Consider the following 13780-nt stretch of genomic DNA (forward strand, 5'->3'; position numbering starts at 1 on the left):
GTCAGTCTATGTGAATGGTGGCCCCAGGACACATGTCAGTCTATGTGAATGGTGGCCCCAGGGACACACGTCAGTCTATGTGAATGGTGGCCCAAGGGGACACGTCAGTCTATGTGAATGGTGGCCCCAGGACACACGTTAGTTTATTTGAATGGTGGCCCAGTGGATAGATGTTGGTCTATGTGAATGGTGATCCAGTTGACACATGTTTTTCTATGTGAATGGTGATCCAGGGGACACATGTTAGTTTATGTGAATGGTGGTCCAGTCGACATATGTTTTTCTATGTGAATGGTGGTCCAAGGGACATGTGTTAGTCTATGTGAATGGTGGCCCCAGGGACACATGTTAGTCTATGTGAATGGTGGCCCCTGCTGCTGTGCAATGTTGTGTCTATACTGCAATGAACTTAATGAATGTATGTTCAAATTCTGTCATTTTTTTCTCTAACAGAGTTTATATGTTATTCAATTTTTTAAAAAATGTGTGGCTTAATTACATTCTGTCAATATTCTTGGTTTCATGGGAATGAGTTTATCGGTTTTTTTCTTGGAATCACATTTAATCAGAAAGAGGGCAGAGACCTAAAAGACAGAAGATACCTGGGAATGGGCTCCACAAAAAGGCACAGGAGGAAGAGGAGTTTACTTTCTATTTTTTGTGAGATCTCTCACTCATGCTACTTCATTTAATATCTCTTCACCATAATTTACCATTCACTTATCCATTTCTTCATTTACCCATCTCTCTCTCCATCATTCACTTGCCCATCTTTTCTTTCATATATTTAAGAATTCAACAAATATTGGTTGAGTGTCTGTCATTTGTCAAGCATAAATGGGTGATTCAATATGCAGCATGAATTTCTTTGTATATCAATGGTGCTGAGAGAAAGGGACTTTGAACAATTATCTGTCATTGAGAGATTGGAGAATAGTGTGCAGCTGAGTACCTCTAAACTTGGTTTTTGCATTTGTGCCTGCTCTCTTACTGCTCTTCTTTCCTTTCTCTCTGTCTCTCCCTAACAAGGGGTCCCAGGTTCATTGCTACTGGGTACAAGTGCATAGGAAATTGCCTTATTGTACAATGTGGCAGCCCAGTAGACTTCAGGAATTTGTCTTGCAACATAAATTTTTGTTTCATTCCTTTTCATGCACTATTTTCCACTAAACATAAAGCATATTCTCTCTGCTCCAGGAAGGTTATTTTCTAACAAGTTTGGATAGTTTTTTCTTTTTATTTACTTATTTATTGATTGATTGGTTTACAGGTAAGAAGAGCAAATGTCTATAGACTAAGATTCTCTTTGATTCCTTCTTTCTAAGATGAATTCAAATGTAATGAATCGTTTAGGCCAGCCAGGGATTCTTGTTAAATATCACATCCCTCTATTTCAGTTTAGTCTTCTACTTAATGGAAAACTGAATGGGTCTAAAGATTGCATTTTCTGCTTTATTTGGAGTAATGCCAATACAGGGATCAATTACATCTCGATTATTATATCCCTTATACACTTGATTGCTTAGTCCAGAATAAGTCCCATTATGTGAAGCAATCAGAATGCTTTCACAATCTCCAAAAGAGAATGACTTGATTCTGCACAATCAAAAATATGTCATTGTAACTCTTCTCTTCTGAAAGATAAAGCCATATTCTTTTGATCAGCTAACTGAAATGAGGAAAGCTGACATTGTATTATTAACCAGTTCCCTGGACATTTGCTATAGCATTAAGTGGGATATATTGAAATAGATGGTTAGAGAACTATTTTACTTTTCTACCAGACCAAGAACATAAACAATGTAAACTGGGGTTAGAAACTCCCTGAAGAACTGATAGAAGAGAAATTCAATAAATAAGGTAAAATAGCAGAAAAACTGCACTGTCATTCACTTAAAATTCTCTCATAAAGTCGTATCTTGGTGTCTCCATGAAGTGATCTGAGTTAAAGATTTGGGTTCAAGGAATTTATTATGAATGTGCTTTAAGAAGAAACCTCTGAAGGAGTGGGAGAAACAAAATCGGATAGAGACAAAGCCAAGGAAATGTAGGCTTTTACCCAACTCAACGGAAATAAGCTTTGGAACATAAGTTATAGCAGATCATCTCAGAGGATTGGAGGTACCAAGCATGATGAATGTGCCACGCGTGGAAAGGATTTGAATGAAGCACCAGTAGTGTTCACTGCACTCCAATGTTGAACTCTAGACAAAGAGCTTTGTTGAAGGTTGGTTTCTGTGAAATTCTCCAGGTTTGTCATAACTCAGTTTGTTCTGGGTTCTTTTGAAATAATCCTAGAAAGGAAAACATAGCTGTCAAGTCCTAGGATTGAATCCTAACCCTGCAGTTTACTGAAAAATGAAAAGTGCCTTAACTAAAGTAAATAGCACATCCCTAAACACACACACAAACACACACACACTCAAGTTCACGATTAATGTGGTGAAATCAGAAAACCTCTGTCTCATATACATATGCTACCTGGAAAATTTGATATTTGGAACTTTTCCACCATAAGTTATTCAAACTTTAGTTTCAGGAACATTTTAGTTTTCAAACTTAATTATCATTGCAAAACAATGATATTTATAGATAGAAGTAAAAACAAAGACCATATGATCCTTTCAATAAATGCAGAGAAAGCATCTGACGAAATTCAGTGCCCTTTTATCATAAGAATGCTTAACAAAATAGGCATAGTTACAACTTACTTCAAAATTGTCAAAACCATATGTGACAATACCATAGCCAATATCACACCGAACAGAGAAAATCTGAAAGCATTCCCACTTACAACCAGAACTGGACCAGGTTGTCCTCTATCATCACTTCTATTCAACATAGTTCTGGAAGTCCTAGCCAGATCAATCAGACAAGAGAAGGCAATCAAGGGTATTCAAATGGAGAAAGGAGAAATCCAACTATTGCTGTTTGGTGCTGTTATGATCTTATATCTAGAAAACCCCAAAGATTCTGTCAAGAGAGTCCTAAAATTGATAAATGAATTCAGCAAAATCTTAGGTTACAAAATCATTGTACACAAATCAGTAGCATTCATGCATGGCAACACAATCAAGCTGAGAACCAAAATTAAAAACTCAATTCCCTTCACAATATTGACAAAGAAAATAAGATGCACAGAAATATATTTAAGGATATGAAAGATCTCTATAGGGAAAATTATGAAACTCTAAAGAAGGAAATGGCATAGGATGTAAACAGACAGAAAAATATAACATGCTCATGGATCAGCAGAATCGACGTTGCTAAAATGTCTGTACTACCCAAAATGATCTACATATTTGATGGAATCCCCGTTAAAATACCAATATCATTTTTTGAAGATCTAGAAAAAATAATTCTATGCTTCACAGCAAACCAGAAAAAAGCCTAAATAGAAAATGCAACCTCGGAAGCCCTTGTGGCTCAAAAGGGTAGGGCGCTGGTTTCATATGCCAGAGATGAAGGGTTCAAACCTAGCCCCAGCCAAAAATCTGCAAAAAAAAAAAGAAAGAAAGAAAATGCAATCTTGTAGGAAAAGAATAAGTCCAGAGGTATTGAGCTATACTGCAGGTAACCAAAACAGCATGGTACTGCCACAAAAACAGAGACATAAACCTATAGGTCAGAACAGAGAACACATATAGAAAAGTATCCTTATATTGCCATCTGCTATTTGGCAAAGCAAACAAAAACCTACACTAAGGAAAAGGATCCCTATTCAATAAATGGTGCTGGGAAAATCAGATAGGCATAGGTAGAAGACTGAAACAGAATCCACACTTTTCCCTACTCACAAAACTTAACTTGTGATGGATAATAGACCTAAGCTTAAGACATGAGACTAAGAATTCTGGAAGTTGAAAAAACACTTAGAGACATTGGCCTATGTAAAGAATTTATGAAGAAGACTCCAAAAGCAATGACAGCAACAACAAAAATAAATAAAAGGGAATTGAACAAATTAAAAAAACTTTTGCACAGCCCAAGAAATAATAATAAAAGTGAATAGACAACCTACAGAATGGGAGAAAACATTTACATGCTATACATCTGATAAAGTGTTGATAACCAGAATTTACAAAGAACTCAAGCAAATCAGCAAGAGAAAAACAAAAGGGGACAAAAGACATGAACATGAACTTTTCAAAAGAAGACTAATGGCCAACAGAACTAGGAAAAATGTTCAATATCTCTAATCATCAGGGAAATGCAAATCAAAACCATGTGAGATATTACTTAAATCCAGTGAGAATGGCTTTTATCAAAAAGTCCACAAACAACAATGCTGACTTGGATGTGGAGGGACAGGGACCCTCATACACTGTTTGTGGGACTGCAAACTAGTACAACCTCTATGGAAAGTACTGTGGGGATTCTTTGAAAAACTAAAAATAGACCTACTGTTTGATCCGGCATTCCTACTACTGGGCATTTACCCAAAGGGGGGGAAAGCATTATATATGTGTGTATGTGTATATATATATAGACACGCATACGTGTGTGTGTGTGTGTGTGTGTGTATGGCAGAGAGCACAGGGAGGCAGGACCATGCTGAGCAGAGCAAGTGGCAGTCTCCCCTGAGCTCTGCAGGGGACACACTCACCAACATCTGCAGTGGCCCAGAGGTGCCTGCACATGTTAGGGTCATGGCCCTTTGGCAGACTGGGAATGAACAGGCAGTAGAGCCACTCTGTGCCTTCACCTGGCACAGCTCGAGTTCCTACTGAGTCCACTCTCCAAGAGGCTGCTCAGATATGAAGCATCAAGGAGTGAATTGATTAATGAAGGTCTGAGAAGAGCCTATCCAGTCATCGAGATTCCTAATATTATACCACAGGGATCTAAGATGACACATCAAAGTTAGAAGCAAAAAGAAATGGGACAGCACTAGGTCATAATTAAAAAAACAAACAAATAAAAAACTACAACTAAGTTTTCTTAATACCATACATCCCTTTGAAAGTAAGGTGGGGGGTTAATAAATGAAAGAGAAGGATGTTTCTGTCTCTTCCTACCTTGACTGTTCTCATTCCACTGGTCTCTTTGGCAGAAAACTACCCATATGGCTGCACTAGCACAACCAGTCTTTGGTTTTACACTCTGTTCTTGCTGATTACCATACCAGTGTATGCATTCTTCCAACGTTGGACTCAGATGGCTATTAAACTGTTCAGGTATAATTAATGCAAACAGAGCCAAGATAGTATTGGTATTTATTTATTTATTAATGATATGTCTTGAGCATCTATCTGTGAAAGCTTAACTAAATGGAAATACTGGAGGCCCATTTAGTTTCCAGGACAGACGCTTTGCCTTGCTTATGTCAGGCTTAAGACTGTGGGAGGCTTACACTGTACAAGCTTCTTATATTATACTCTTGTTCTGCCCTCATTTTTGAATGTTATGACTTAAAATTACTATATAAGAAGAAATATTTTGACAGAGTGTCTTGTTGGATTATTAACACAACTGATGACTATTTCTTATCCATTCATCTAAAAGTTAGTCATTTGAAATTTTGTTTATTGATATGGCTTTAGGTAAAGTCCTACATTAGTGATGACTAGAGTACTTCCAAAGGAGCTATGTTGGAGTGGTTGTAGAGAAATGCATTTGTACTACTGTGACAGAAAACCATACAAAAAAATGAAAATTTCACATATTTACCAAAAAAAATGAGTGGATTAACAAAATGCGATATGTGTATTCCATGGAGTACTACTCAGCCATAAAAAATAGTGAATGAATAGCTTTTTTTAACAACCTGGTTGGAACTGGACACCATTCTTCTAAGTGAAGTATCACAAGAATGAAAAACAAACACCACATGTCTTCACTATTAAATTAGAACCAATCAGTTAATACTTATGTCTGGGTGATGGGGACACTTATAACTTTGCCTCAGATAGTACAAAAGCAATTTATGTAAGCAAAATGTTTGTAAGTTTTATAATATTCTGGAAAAAAAATTTTTTTTGCAGTTTTTTTTTGGCCCAGGACTGGGTTTTTGAACCTGCCACCTCCAATATATGGGGCCAGTGCCCTACTCCTTTGAGCCACAGATGCCACCTCAAAATAATTTTTTTAAATGATTTTTAAACAAATTTCAAGGGATTCCTGGCATCAGAAAATTCTTATGGTCTGCTTCTGTGTGGAAACAGAAAATCTTTTATGTTCCCAGAGTCCTCTCTACAGATGCACCTGCCCACTCAACCTGTCCTATTTCTACATAACCCTTGGATGAAAACTCTCCAAAGAAGTCTAAAATCAAAGACAAATTACAAGAAGACACTTTCTTTGTTTTCATTTTTTCCAAATTGAGATCCTGACCTACAATTATTATTATTTTTTCTTTCTTCCTCCTACAAATCTGATTTTAGTTTTCCTACAGCACTTCCTGATCCCAGGGCATTTGGCAGTTGGTGGGGAGCAGGGTCTTCCAGGAAGCTTGTCATTGAGTCAGGATTCAGGCTACCCCCTCAATCTCTCTACCCAAACCCCCCATATGTACCCTGAAGGTTTTAGAGGAAAGGCAAATGGCCATGTTGACACTAAGATCACCAGACAGAAGGATATAACCTTCCTTGGTCTTGGATGGGATGAGAAACTTCTTCCTGAATCAGTCATTAGTTTCAGCTTCCAGTAGGTCAAGATATTCTGCCACACCAAAACATTAGGCTTAAAAATCTTTCAATAATAGGATCTTATTGTTGAAGGGGACTTTGGAGATCATCTTGTCCAGTCTACTCATTTCAGAAAAAGAGTGGACTGAAGTTCACACATCTCAAATGGTTGCTTCATATCACATGGAGATAGTGCTAACACCACTCTTCTATGACACCAGTGGTGGCCAACCTTTTTTTTTTTTTTTAACTTCTTAGCACTATAGCCTTTGTTTAGAACAAAATCTTGTTATTAAATATAGTAATGGGAGCTTATCTGTATGCAGTGGGAGATGACAGCCTGGCACTCTGGGTCCTTTTCTTTTTTATTTTCTGTAGCTCTGTGCCTGATTCTCCCTCAAAAGACAAATAAAAAAATTCAGTGGTTTATAGAGACTTTATTCGGAGCTTTATGTGTCCTCATAATATTGTTTAGAAAGCCCTACACACCATCATGCATTTCTAGCTTAGAATTCTCCTTATAAAAGGGAAAGTCTGGCCACATTAGTGACTGCCAGGATTGGGTTCAGGGCCTGGAAAGAGGGCAAGGGAAACTGAAAAAAAAAAAAAAAAACCAAGTTGTGGCCAAATAAAGCCTTGATCTTCCAAGCCCAAAAGAATCTAGGAAATGTCTGCAAAGTCAAGACGTGGAAAGGCCTAAACTGAAAAGAGAGTGCTGAACCAAGGGTCAGGGGCTGAGTTAGAACTAGATGGAGGGAAAGGTAGGGTCGTAGACTACTAGTTTTCCATTGTCAGTTTTTTGCTCAACTTGTAAAAGATTGGTGCTTAAAGCAACATATGTTTATTATATCAAAGTTCTTTAAACTTGAGTGCTTCAAACAACATGAGTTTCTATGTCAAGGCTCTTATAGGTCAAAAACCTGAGAATGGCCTATTAGGTTTGCTGCTCAGGGCCTCACCAGGGTTAAATCAAGGTGTTGGCCAGGCTGCATTTCTTATTGGAGCTTACGGTCTCTTTCTAAGTTTATGTGTTGTTGGCAGAATTCAGTGGCTTGTAGCTACAAAATTGATACTTCCACTTCCTTGCTGGTTCTTAGGTAGGAGATACTCTCCACTCCTAGAGGTCACATTGCTCCTTGCCCTGTGGTTCTCCGCACTGGATGGTAATTTCTTCTGAGTTCATCAGAAGAGCATGTCTTTGGTGCTTTAGCATCTTTGAAAGGACTCAACTGAGTAGGTCAGTCTCACCCATATAAACATGAAAATGTCAATACCATAATATTTACAAATCCCTCTGTAGGGGGAAGGAAATATGTGTACTAGACAGTGGAAATCTCGGGGCCATCTTAGAATTCTCTTTATACCACGCATGAAGCAAGGGAGAGCAAGAACAGACTTCTTGGCTTCAAATTCAGGCTCTATCACATAAAACCTGGGAGGCCTTGGAAGGGGTACACTCTCTAGGTTTCCTTTACTTCTTACCAGTAAAATGGAATAGCAATCATACTTAGATCTAGGGTTGGAGTGCAGAGTCAATGGAATTATGTACAAATGCCCCTTATTAGTGCCTTGTCTAGGGTCGGTGCTTAATAAATGCCAGCTTTTAAACAAGTGGCCCATGGCTTGCCTTCTGAGCCATCCATACAATGGTGGATATATTGGTTTAAGGGTCCAGATCAGTGAAGGTGTTTTCCCCTTTAAGAAACAGGAGGTCATGGAGCAGGTCTGAACTTTGTCAAGAGGATATGACTGCTGGTGCTGGGAATTCCCATCCCCCTATGCCCTCAAGTGGACTCTTTTAGCCTTTTCCTGATGACTTGCTCTGAGTAATGGCTGAAGTTAGGGGCTAAGAAAAAGACTAAATCTCAGTCCCAAGCCAAAAAGGGAACATCGGACTTGGTTCATGTTTCCTGACTGCATAAAATTTGAATTGGGATCTGAAGACAGGAAGGATTTGGATTGTCAGAGTTAGGAATAAGGGATTCTTAATATGAACAGGACACAGCACAACACTTGGATTTGCTCATAGATTGAATAGTTATTTTTCTCTTCTTATACTTGGGAAGCAAATATCTAACATATTGTGTCAAGATCCTACTCATTTCAAAATTTAATTAAAACCCAATTTTCTAAGTTAACTATCCTTTAAGTCGGCCAGTGGTTTCCAACAGGTGTGTGCCATTGCTAACAAAGTGTAAATGGAGACCTCCACCTTTCTTGAAACTGGCAGCATATGTCTGTCTTATATTGACTCAAAGGCAGTGGGTTAAGTGAGGGGTGAAGGGAAACACTGAGGAGAATGAAGTCAATAGTGGGCATCAGTGTAATGGGTATAATTTACATGTGGAGGAAGGAGTTCAAATTTTTCACAAAGTTCAATAAACCCCATCTACATTTCCTTTTTTTTGTATAAAATACAATTGCTCAACTTTGCAGGTATCTTGTTAACTCATTTCCTTCCCCTGAAATTTACTTGGCTGTGAGAATTTTCAGGTGTTTTCTTTCTTTAGCTATCCTTGCTATTAAAGTTAGTTAAAAAGTTAACTGTAAGTGCTATGCCTTTTTTGAGAATGCTGCAGCTGTTTGAGCCAGTTATACAAGATCTCAAGGGATATATGGAGGGTTTTCATCAGCTAGGCAATTTATAGTTCTGTTTGGTTCCTGCTAGATGTCACGTATTCCCCAAAAAGTGACAACAACATCAGCTTCAGTTTTATTATTAGTGTATACCTGAAAATACTTTGGAAAAAAAAGTGCCATCAAAAGACTTTCAGTGTGATTTTAGAGGTACAGAGAGTGCATGACCCATTTGCTGAGGAAGAGTTAGTGTGGAAGCATCTATAGTCACTAATAGGCGTCCTGACCACGTGGCCAATGGAGTCTGACAACTGTCTGTTAGTAACCAGTACTGGTGAGAGGTGTCAGGAGGGGCTTCCTGGGAGAGGCAGCACATGAGTTAACTTGGTAAGGATGGGTATAAGCCAGATAAAATGGAAGATGGTTCTGGGGAAATTCATTCCACCCAGGAAAACCAGTGGGGAAACAAGCCCGGGTGGGCAAAAATGAGTTTTAGTGGAAACCAGAAAGGATTCAGAGTTGTTGGAGACTGACCTTGGAGGAAGTGAGAAAGGGAAGATAGGGAGGTGGGCCTAGGCAGATCACCAGAGGCTCGGTGGGCAATTTAAAGGAATTTGGGTATTTGCTGTGGGCAGTGAAGGATAACTGAAGAGTTCCAAGCAGGGCAGTGTCAAAGGCAGTGGGGAGAAAAGGATTCAGGGTGACCAGGCTGGAAGCAGGAGGTCAGTGAAGAGGCTGTTGAAGGACTTTCGGCTGCAGAATGGGAAGTCCTGACCAGGTCTAGGATGGGGGGATGAATAAGAGTTGACACAAAACTTCTGCACTTGTTTTCTTTTCTGGAAAGGAACAGAGTGTGCCAGTTACAAAAATGGGGGCAGAAGCCAGACTTTCCCAGGGTGACTCCTTTATGAACCATCTATATGGCCTGTGCAAACTTAGTCCCCTGGTTTCCTCCGCTTCAGGATGGGGGTGAGAATAATAGTGTTGGGAGGATTACACCTATTACTATAAAGAAAAGGCCCTTAGAATAGTTAGGAGAGTGTTTGGCACTTAAGTATGCAGTGTGTTAGTGACTGATTGTTATGAAAGAATTTAGCCTAGAAACTTGCAGTTTCCAATTAAACTCTGTAAGTTGGCGTCATGGTTCAGATACTTGCTAGGGTTCCATGGCAATTTAACCAATGTGGAAATGTGTATAAATCACTTCCACACATTGACTCTTACCACTGTCATCATTATCACCATCAGCAGCAGCAGCAGCAGCAGCACCACCACCATCATCTTCATCACCATGATCACCATTCCCATTATCACTGTCATCATTGCCATTGTCATTATCACCATCATCATCACTGTCATCATTACCACCATCATCATGATCTAGACAGTCTTTAATTTCTTTCTTTTTTTTTTTTTTTTGGTAGTAGTAGATTGAGAATTGATGGTTATTAGTTGTATGTAAAAATGAAAGACTTCCCACATACTTTGATTTTCTTGTCTACATTTAAGAGTTCTCATAATAAAAAAGTACTTTGCCTGCTAAATTAACCTTAATGTTCCAAGAAAAAAAATCTATAACACATTTACTAATCTTATAATTTTCTATTTGGAAAGCACCTTTAACCCGTAAGAGAGGGAGGCAAAAGTAGAAGTGCTAATGTTTTCTGTATGAAAACTCTCACTTGGCCCTGGTATTCACATAATCTATTTTGTAGGAAATGTCATTATTGTCCTCCAGTAAGGTTTCTTACTGCCAAGAACTAAAGAATAAGACTAGAATTTAGCACTTTGGCTGGGCCTTTAAATTGCAATTGAAAATACTCAAGTTATTTCTACTCAAATCTATTACTGAGACAGTATCAAAAACACCTACTGAGTTTCCAGTTTGGGGCTCAGTGCTAAGATGGAAAGAAATTTGAATTAAAGAGCTTGCTATTGAGGTAGGGAGACCCAGCTGGCAGTGAAGGGTGATGAATGAGCATGGATTCTTGTGAAGGATGGTAGGGACACTGAGCTCTGTGATTGCTCAGAGTTGGTGATACAAGCAGCTCACTTCACCTTATATAAGACCAGACACAAGATCAGTCCTGCCAGTGAAGGCTTTGCCACGTTAGAAAAGTCAGTTCCCATTTGGTGGCCTCAGTTTCAGTTTCATTAAAATGTGGGTGGCAGAGGATGATATCTGGGTTAACTCCTCACTTGCTAATTAAATGTGACCTGGGAAGTTTTTAGAAGCTTTCTAAAGAAGGGTGGGCTTGGCTGGGCTCCCAATAGCTCAGTGGTTAGGGCACCAGCCACATACTCCATGGCTGGTGGGTTAGAACCCAGCCAAGTCCTGCTTAAACAAATAAAAAAAAAAAAATAGCTGGGTGTTGTGGCAGGTGTCTGTAGTCCCAGCTCCTAGGGAGGCTGAGGCAAGAGAATCTCTTGAGCCTTAGAGTTTGAGGTTGCTGTGAGCTATAATGCCATAGCACTCTACCACTCTTCCAAGGGTGATATTACTTCCAAGACAAAGTAATATCTGTCTCAATTTAAAAAAAGAAGGGGGGCTTGAGAATGTGAGAGTTTTTGTTTGATTTTTCGGGATTTTTGGTGGTTTGTTTAGAAAACCATAGCTTTACCTTACAATGTGTACTCTCCATAGTCTTAAGTCTATATTTTATTTCTGGATCTATGTGATCAAACATGTGCATTAGGTCTTTTAATATAGGGATATATTTCCTTGAGCTGAGCTATGGGGCTTTTAGCAAGAAACTTGGGATTGCATTTGTTATGGAACATGAGGATGAAATCACTGACCTCTTCACGCAGAGTTCTCTCCATGAAGCCACATTTCGCCTAAGGAGCTGATGTGCTTCTTTCCTGCAGTCAATGGTAAAGGCATATCTGACATGACTCCCCTTAACTTTGCATGCTGGGATGCACGGGCCAGCCTGGTCTTTTAATATGCCAGGATGATACATCCACATTTTATTCTTCTTCTGTTTACTTTTATTTCTCTGGTCTTTATTTTTATCTGTGTTATTTTCCATGTTATTGCTTATATGCATCTAATCTACCTCTAATTATCTGTGGATCAAACCTAGCAGCAGTGTGTGGTAAACAGAAGGTTTGGGTGCCAAACAGCAGAGTCTGTGCTCAGGGCGTTGATCACTCTTCTATGATAAAAATAACTCCACATGTGGGTATCGAATTTTTTAACTTGCAAAAAGCTCTGAATTTTCACCTCACCTTGAAAAGTGTGTGGTAAAGGTCTTTCATTTTCTCACTGAGGAACAAGGAGGTCAGGTGATTTGCCACATGTTCCCTGGTATGGCAAGGATGTAGGGGTCTGATTTAAATGGGAATATTTAACAGCCAAGGTTCAGCAAGAGGAGCTTTGCAGTGTCCTGTTCCCTTCATTATCCCTCAGAGAGCCATCCTGAGGCCGGGCAATGCTAACACACCATGAGATAATACCCTAGGGGTTGGGAACTGTCCTAAGGATGCGCTCTCTCTGTTTTTTTAATTCCAGAATAGTACTGGGGTAAACACATTTTGCCTTTGTTCTGTAATTTGCCTTTGTACATTTTAAGTCAAAGTTATAAGTGTGCCTTCATCCAGAATGTGTGCAAATCAAAACCACAATGACATATCCCATAACTCTAGTGAGAATGACTCTCAAAACAACAAGTGCTGATGTAGGTATAGAAAGAAAGGAACACTTGTTGGTGGGACTGCAAAATAGGACAACCTATATCAAAAGTAGTATGGAAATACCTCAAGAACTAAAAGTACCTACCATTTGATCCAGAAATCTCTCTACTAGGTATTTACCCAAAGGGGAAAATAAAAGACATTTTATCAAAAAGACACATGTACACAAATGTCTATAGCAGCACAATTCTCTCATTTCTTACAAAGTGTGACTGGCGTTCTGTAGGAAAATCAGTGTACTGAGCTCAGGAAAAAGGTAGACTCAACTCGGATGTCTTCTGTTTAACAGGGTGCTAGGAAATGCCAGATGCTTGGCACCTGAAAACCTTGGGGTCTCAGGTCCTTGGGAAACCATGTTCAGCACAGTATCTCCAATAAGAGAAAGGAGAACCCAGGCCTTCTAAGAGGATGTGGTCCCATCCCCTTGGAGAATGGGTTTCATCCATCCTAGCTAACTCACTGATGGGTAGCCCACAGGACATGCTGCATGCTGGATCCATTATCGGAGAGTCCTTGTCTCCACACATGAATAATAGAGAAATAGAACCTGGACTGGAACCAAGGGCTTCACACCTCATCACTCTCTCCATTGTCACATTACCTTGGTCATAAGGCCGGGGATATGCAGGCCTGAGAAGCAGTATCACCCTTAAGGGCTTCTCAGGACAGAAATAAGGGCCTACTGTGTTCTACTCCCACTGCACCCAATCCTTTACTCTATTAGGTTTGTTGACCTTTGTGTACTTCTTCCCCTTTTATCCCTGAGGATGACATTATTATGCATCTTTATAGGGAAATATCTATATTCTATTAATTTTGGTAGCCTGCAGAGTTTAGAATAGTTTATGGCATACAATTAACACCTAATAAACAATTATTTA

At 39.2% G+C, this 13780-nt stretch overlaps 2 protein-coding genes across 9 annotated transcripts in view; both read left to right on the plus strand.

Annotated features, from left to right (window-relative positions):
* The window catches only part of CTNNA2 (catenin alpha 2), a 1095877-nt gene that overhangs the window by 938359 nt on the left and 143738 nt on the right, over positions 1-13780 (plus strand). The window lies entirely within an intron of this gene.
* On the plus strand, positions 4999-5187 carry LOC105888140 (phosphatidylinositol N-acetylglucosaminyltransferase subunit Y-like). The gene has a single exon (XM_012812358.1). The coding sequence runs from the start codon at positions 4999-5001 to the stop codon at positions 5185-5187; it is 189 nt and encodes a 62-aa protein (XP_012667812.1).

The sequence above is a fragment of the Otolemur garnettii genome, unplaced genomic scaffold (genome assembly GCF_000181295.1).
Source record: "Otolemur garnettii isolate 467f Iridium unplaced genomic scaffold, OtoGar3 scaffold00203, whole genome shotgun sequence".
Classification (NCBI taxonomy): Eukaryota; Metazoa; Chordata; class Mammalia; order Primates; family Galagidae; genus Otolemur; species Otolemur garnettii.

Bases quoted from the DNA above. Each gene is read 5' to 3' on its own strand.
- LOC105888140 (XM_012812358.1), top strand. From the start codon at position 4,999: ATGTTTCTGTCTCTTCCTACCTTGACTGTTCTCATTCCACTGGTCTCT.